We start from the raw sequence: 6953 nt of genomic DNA, 5'->3' as shown, positions 1-6953 counted from the left end.
TAGTTAACTTGCTTTAAAAACGGATTTTTATAGAAAATGGCATATTAAGTAAAAATAAATACAAAAGAAAAGATCAAGTAAATAAATAGATAACTTTAAAAAGTTTAGGCAAAATGAGGTATTTCATAAAGATAACGAACACTAAGAAAATGATAGATTATACCATTTCCACCATACAATAACATTATCTTAAGCCTAACTATTAGTTAATTGAAATGGTATCTACTGAACTATTGCAGAGAAATTATGACACAAATTTATCATCCTTGATCTTTCTTTCAAACTAACAGCAAATTTCCTCAGAAAATTTGACTAAAAAGTAAATGAAGCCTCCAACAAGCTCATCTTCATCTTTAAATCCATAGGCTTTCAAAAATCCCAGTTCTATTAGAGGGAAACATAGCCTCAAAAACATTTTACAAACTTTCAATATGAAGTTTATCTGAAACCCAATAACATTACGAGACCCTCTTTACCTAACTATAATATATATATGTATATAGCTTACTTCCGACCAGTAACATCCACATGAACATTATAAACACCGATTAACTAGGAAAAACCAAATGAAAATCACCGTTTTAGTGATAATCATTGAGACATCCATTGAAATTAAGACTAAATTTGTTACCCTTTAAGGCATGGTCCATCATGCATATCCAGCCATTCCTACTGTTGAGCTCACCCGATTTGCCTTGTGAGAAACTGGTGTGGTTATTGCCTTTGTGAAGTACATGTAGTAGTATACGTTAAGAATCATGGTTGCAACAATGAAAACTGCGCCAGCAACAAAAACACCTTTCCGCAAGGCTTCACAGGAGAAGTTCTGAGCATAAACCATTCCACGGTATTTGGTATGGTAGGCATTCTTGGTTGCACCTGCTATCAAACACGCTTCTGCAACCAGAAAAGTGATCCTGGGAATGCATGAAAAAAAGTGGACAGTGAGGTGAATAGGATGAATGATCTTACAGATCCATGACAATCATGTGGTGTTTATTTAATGAGTCGTATTTTGTGAGTTGTCGGGACCAGGAAAATGATGCTTTTAAATGATATTTTTAAGTTGGTTGTCTTGAAACTTTGATTTAGTTGCAAAATAATTTGAAAGTTGATTCTTATGTTAAACTTGATTGAAAAACGAAAATAAATTTAAATATAGAAAACGTAGAAAGAAGAAAAAAACAGAGCAAAGCAGAAACACATTATAGTGTAACATACTAGACAGTCTACCCGGAAATACACTAGTCAATCTACCCTAAAACACACTAGTCAGTTTACCCTGAAACACACTAGTCAAGCTACCAAGACTAGATGGTCTACCCAATACACACTAGCCCGTCTATTCAACATCAAACACTAGCCCGTCTACCGGAATTTGGAGAGTCCCCCCTCAAGCTGGGAGTAAATATTGAGCATTCCAGCTTGGAGCAGAGATTATGAACCACATTAGAGGCAGAGCTTTGGCCAATATGTCATCTTATTGAAGACTTGAACAAATGGGCAAAAGTTTGATAACCCCTTTTTGAAGTTTTTCCCTGATAATGTGGCTATCAATTTCTATGTGTGCGTTTGAGGCAATTTGAATGGCAAACTGATTGTCGCAGTACAAGAGAGATAATTGTGTGATGCACTTGAAGATCTACATTAAGTAGGAGAAGCCATTGGATTTCACAAGTTGTTGAGGCAAGAGACCTATACTCAGCTTTAGATGAACTTTTGTATACAGTAGGTTGTTTTTATGATTTCCAGGAAATGGGTGAATCACCAAGACAAACAACATATGAAAATATTTTAGAAAGGAATAGGATCCGTGAGGAGAACATGTGACCTGATATTGCTATATTGGTCACAATTCCCTCAAGAATTGCATAGCACGATTCTCTGTTTTTCTTTGCAAAATCAGAGTAACAATTCCACATGAACACTTGACAAAACAACTACAAATTGGCTCAAGTCTAAAACTGTCTAACTCATCCTCAATCTTGTGAAGAATTCAGTCACAGTAGAATCTCCTTGTTTTAGAGAAGAAACCTCCATTTGCAACTCTGAAATTCTTAAAAGGTTTCCCTGAAAAAAAGTTCACTTTAAATCACTCCAAATTTCTTTAGCTTTCTCCATCCATAATATATTTTGCCTTATAGAAGGAGACAGCAATGCACCAACCATGAAACCACCATATTGTTACACCTTTACCATGGTTGATACAACATATCATCTTTAGCACATTCTACAACAGTTCCATCAATGAACTTAAGCTTCTTTTTAGCACTTAAAGCAATGATGATCGATATACTCCACAAATGATGGTTATTGGAACAGTAGAAACAAGAGAAATAGCAAGGTTTTCACTTGGATGAAGATAAAGATGACTTTGTAAAGAAAAAGAATGAACAGATTCCTCACTTGAAAAGAAAGGCAACAAAGAAACAAGAACCAAAAAGAAAAGAAGAAACAAAGACGCACAATAAAGCTCTTCAAAAGAACTCCATTACCATCTTGAAACTTTCATTTAGTTAATAATTTGAAAAAAAATATCTTCATGTCAAACTTGATTGAAAAATGAAAAGGAATTGAAACACAAAAAACATAGAAAGAAGAAGAAAATAGAGCAAAGAGGAAACACATTATTGCGTAACATACTAGACAGTCTACCCTGAAACACACACTAGACGGTCTACTCAAACTAGGCAGTCTACCTAGTACACACTAGACCATCTATCCAACAATAGACACTAGACCGCCTATCCAATATCAGACATTAGACTGTCTACCAAAATTTTGAGAGGTTGTTTTACCTTGGACCAAATTTATAGGCAAAAGGTTAAAAGTCAAACAATTAAACCATAAGAGATTAGGCATATACGAAATCTCCAAGGATTCTTTTCGCGTGAATAACAAAAGGCAAATACATCTCACTTCTTCGATAATGCAAAATAGAAATTGAATAATAATTTAGAATTCATACCAAGAAGATAGAAAATATATAATGGACCACGCTCGATTTCCGCCAGGTGTTAAGGGCCTCCCAAAGCACATGCACTTTGTGACTCCCATTAGTAATGATTCCCCTGAAAGAAGAAACAAGAAAGCGCCCACTCCATAACCAGTTGCAACATCTGAACTGTAGCTGCAATATGTTTCATTTGTTTTTTCAATTTTGTACATGGTTCCCTGTCAAGAAAGAGCAAAGAAAAAAAGGGTTGACTATGTCAATGCAAATTAATAAGAATATTAAAAACAAAGTAAATATAGCGCACCTCATTTAAAACAAACAACTATGACTGCAAAAACATTAGCTGAAGGGTATTGAAGGTAAATGCAGCAACAACTATGTCTAGACTTCCCATTATGCAAGAGTAGCAAAGTTTTGTAGGGTGTTAAATTCACCATCACTCTGAATTAGCGTTAGGTATGCTTTATAAAAGAGGTATTTTATCGTTTAACACGTTATTTGCCATTGGCATAGTTTTTTAGAGTTACTCGGAACCCATTGATTTATAACAAACTAGGTAAAGGTTAGAAAGTGGTCAACTGTGGAGAATGTGGCCACAAAAAAGATGTATGAAAACTCCCTTACATAATGTCTTCTGTGAACACTTCACTGTGTCCAACATTTAACACAACAAGCTCTAAAGTCTTTAAAATCTCCCCATACCCCAGCACTGTTAGTTATGACAATGAAGAAAAAAATGTAACATAATGGCCACATACATACACCTATAGAGAAAAAGCGAGAAACAACAGAAGATATATATGTGGTATCAAAAGGAGAAGAATACATGCAAGCTCTTTGGAAGTCAACCAAAATGATAGAAGTAGCACAAGTAAGACAAGTTATTGTGTGGAACAAGGGACATGGAGTCCTGTGTATATATATGATCTTTCCCTAGTTATTCTGGCACCAAGCTCTCTATGTGGCATGGCGCTTGAAGGTGTTCTTTTTATGACCAGTCAATACCGATAGATCAACAAGTTCCTTTAACAGCCATACATTGCCCTTCCTGCTCACATGGAAGGAGAAGTGGCAAAAAATGGCTTACAAAAGCATGAATGACAACAAGAATTGCGGAAAGTATTTAAAAGTGAATTGTTTTCCAAGATCAGTCGCACTGATTATGGGGATTACCAAGAGGTCCTTCCCAAAATTAAAAAACATGTGAGTTGAATCAAATAACAAGAACTAGCAAGACTGACAAACAAAATCCTTCAGTGACAAAAAAAGCTCTAATGGATGCATTTGATAGGGGTATTTAAGTTAAGATTATTGATGAAAATAACACGTTCAAGTCAAGGCATTGAGAGGTGGCTATCAAGCTGGAAAGAATGCATGATAGGCAATTATATCATCAATTATATGCAATCCAACTCTCATACTCAAGCTCAAGGGCAGTCACGCAACTAAGGTATGCTTCTTTAAGATACTATGGGGAATAAACAATATAAAAAGTTGAGTTTATATTATATCATTCTTAACACAGTTATTATGGCATTTACCACCTGCCAATAGGCAGAGTAAAAGCACATGAACCCTTTACATGTGGGTGTAACTGGGAAAAGATAATTCTTATTAGTAGAATATTTGAATTACATAAACCCCACAAACTTGACCAGGATTTAAAAGGTATAAGGAAGAGAGAAACATTGAGACGAAACAAAAGTGATGGATAAACAATATGCTCCAGTGTTGCGTTCTTTGTGCAACAATTTATAATAAAGTACTCTTTTTCCTCTCTGTATCCCATCATTAATTACATATCATACAAAACCTTTCATTTCTCTTCATTGGACATTTGTTGTACAAATAACATGTCTCTATACTTTAAATTTTCTGCCTCTAAGTCTAAGGTAGGATTGCAGACAACCTACTTGGTATTTTTATTAACACAGTGAACACACCAAACTTGGTATTTTTATTAACCATACAGAAGGTCAAGCTTCTCTCTCTTGTTCCAAAAGTAATCCAAACTTCACTATGTGTGTATTAAACCACACCAAAAGCTGACAATGCAAATTTTGGTTTGGTCTGAGTTTACAATAATTTGCCAAGAAATTTATAATTTTTATGAAAGAATTCATCCCAAATAGATTGTTAGTGCAGTCTACTAACTTGATCATTTTCACTACATAATTTATTCAATCCCTAAAGATTTTATAATGGGTTACATTAGTGTACACCTTACACAAATATATATATATATATATGACTTCTTCTATTACTAAAGTTTCGGGAAAATAAATGAATTGTTACCAAATAGTCATACCCCTTCTAATCAAATTCTTATCAACTTTACTATTTCGGTAACATAGTAATAAAATCATTATTTTCCCCTTCCAGTGACTTAATGATGGAAAACAGGTTCCACAAGATTCCATTACGGAAAGGCTAATGTTGGTCTTATCTTTAAGTTTCAAAGTTTTCAAATGAACTTCACCACTTCATCTATAGAAGTTACTCTTTAATGTAAGAAAAAAAATACATGAATAAAGAAAGATAGTTCATAAAATTAAATTAACATTCATTGTTCTAAATTACTCGTCATTGAAATTTGACTTCAAAAACAGAGTGCTAAAAATAAAACTCCAATTAAATCAAGAACATTCTAGAGATTTGTTAATAGTTTTTATCCTTACATCCAAGACCGACGCCGAAGAAAGTAAGTACATTAGTTTGATTTATAAGACAAGCTTAATTCATTATAACTCAGTTCATTTTTTCATTTTCTTTATAAGCGGATATCGGAAGGTTTAGCCAAAAAAATAACAGGAAAGGCAATTACAAAATTCAGACATAAAATTTCAACATAGATCTATGTCAAATTGTGAAGCTACGACACAGTTATCTTCGCGCAGAAACACTCACATACGAGGGGGAAAGACAACTGTAAGCTAACAAAAGCAAAATAACCTTAACAATGTGAATAAAATTAAAAGGGTGCAGAGAGAGAAAAGAAAAAAGCTGCTTACGACGCTTCGTCTTCTCTCGGCGGCTATGGCGAAGCCAAACGCGACCAAACTCAACACGACGACCAAAAGGTGGACCAGAGTGGACCCTTTTCCCTCTGCCATCTCTAGCTGCAGCGAAGGTCTTCACTCTCTCTGCGAAAATGGGTTTGTGTGTGTAGCTGAGGAGAGAGAAAGAGAGTGAGTAGATACAGTGAAAAAAGTGTGAACAAAGAGAGTGCTTTTGCTGATTCGCGGTCTAATAATGTAAAGCGATGCTTGTTTCAATAAAGCTGCTGGAAAGAGACGGAGAATGTTGGACTCACGCGTTCTATAGAGAGTGTATCATACGTTCTGTTTAGAGAAGGACGGAAAGAATGATCGATGTAGATGTGACTCTATCAGAGACCAAGGAATGTCGGTTACAACCACGCGCCTAGTCGCGTGGTGTTATCATTTCCGAGGCCACCACCAATTCCGGTTTTTCAAATTTTTATTTAATGCTGTTCTTTTTTATTTTATTTCTGTACTGTACTTGTTTTTTTAGTAAAATAATGTTTTTTTTCTAAGTTTAGTTTAAAAAATTTAAAAATAGGTAAGTGGTATTTTAAGAATATAACTTTAGAATAAAAATGGTACTTATAAGTTATAAGAACACGACTTCCACTTCATAATCATATGTATAAGATACAATTTAATATTTTTATATAAACAAATTTATTGTAATTTCTGAAATAAAAAGCATTACATTTGTGAAAAACCGTACTTCTTCTGTCTTAGTCCCAACAATGTACTGTTTTAATTTTTTTTAATATTGTCAGTTTATTTTCAACTATTACTTTTTTTTCTAATTCATCCTCTTATCAATTATTTCAACCTTGCTTAATTTTAACGTTGTGTGTGATAAAGGGTATTTACTATTTATGAGAAAAGTTTGAGTTAATTTTAGATATTTGGTATATGTGATTTGAGTTAATTTACTAAGAAAGTTGAATGAGAAAAATAATGTG

The 6953-nt window shown here is 34.0% G+C and overlaps 1 protein-coding gene across 1 annotated transcript; it reads right to left on the bottom strand.

Moving 5' to 3' along the window:
* Positions 1-324: 324 nt before the first annotated feature.
* On the bottom strand, positions 325-6249 carry LOC137806318 (uncharacterized). Its single transcript, XM_068606357.1, has 3 exons — positions 5968-6249; positions 2969-3174; positions 325-917 (listed from the first exon to the last, which is right to left on the bottom strand). The coding sequence occupies exons 1-3, from the start codon at positions 6067-6069 to the stop codon at positions 650-652; spliced, it is 576 nt and encodes a 191-aa protein (XP_068462458.1). The 5' UTR covers positions 6070-6249; the 3' UTR covers positions 325-649.
* Positions 6250-6953: the final 704 nt, after the last annotated feature.

This window comes from Phaseolus vulgaris, chromosome 3 (assembly GCF_000499845.2).
Source record: "Phaseolus vulgaris cultivar G19833 chromosome 3, P. vulgaris v2.0, whole genome shotgun sequence".
Lineage (NCBI taxonomy): Eukaryota > Viridiplantae > Streptophyta > Magnoliopsida > Fabales > Fabaceae > Phaseolus > Phaseolus vulgaris.
Note: the sequence above shows the minus strand (reverse complement) of the source record. Positions and strands in the feature narration are given on the sequence as shown.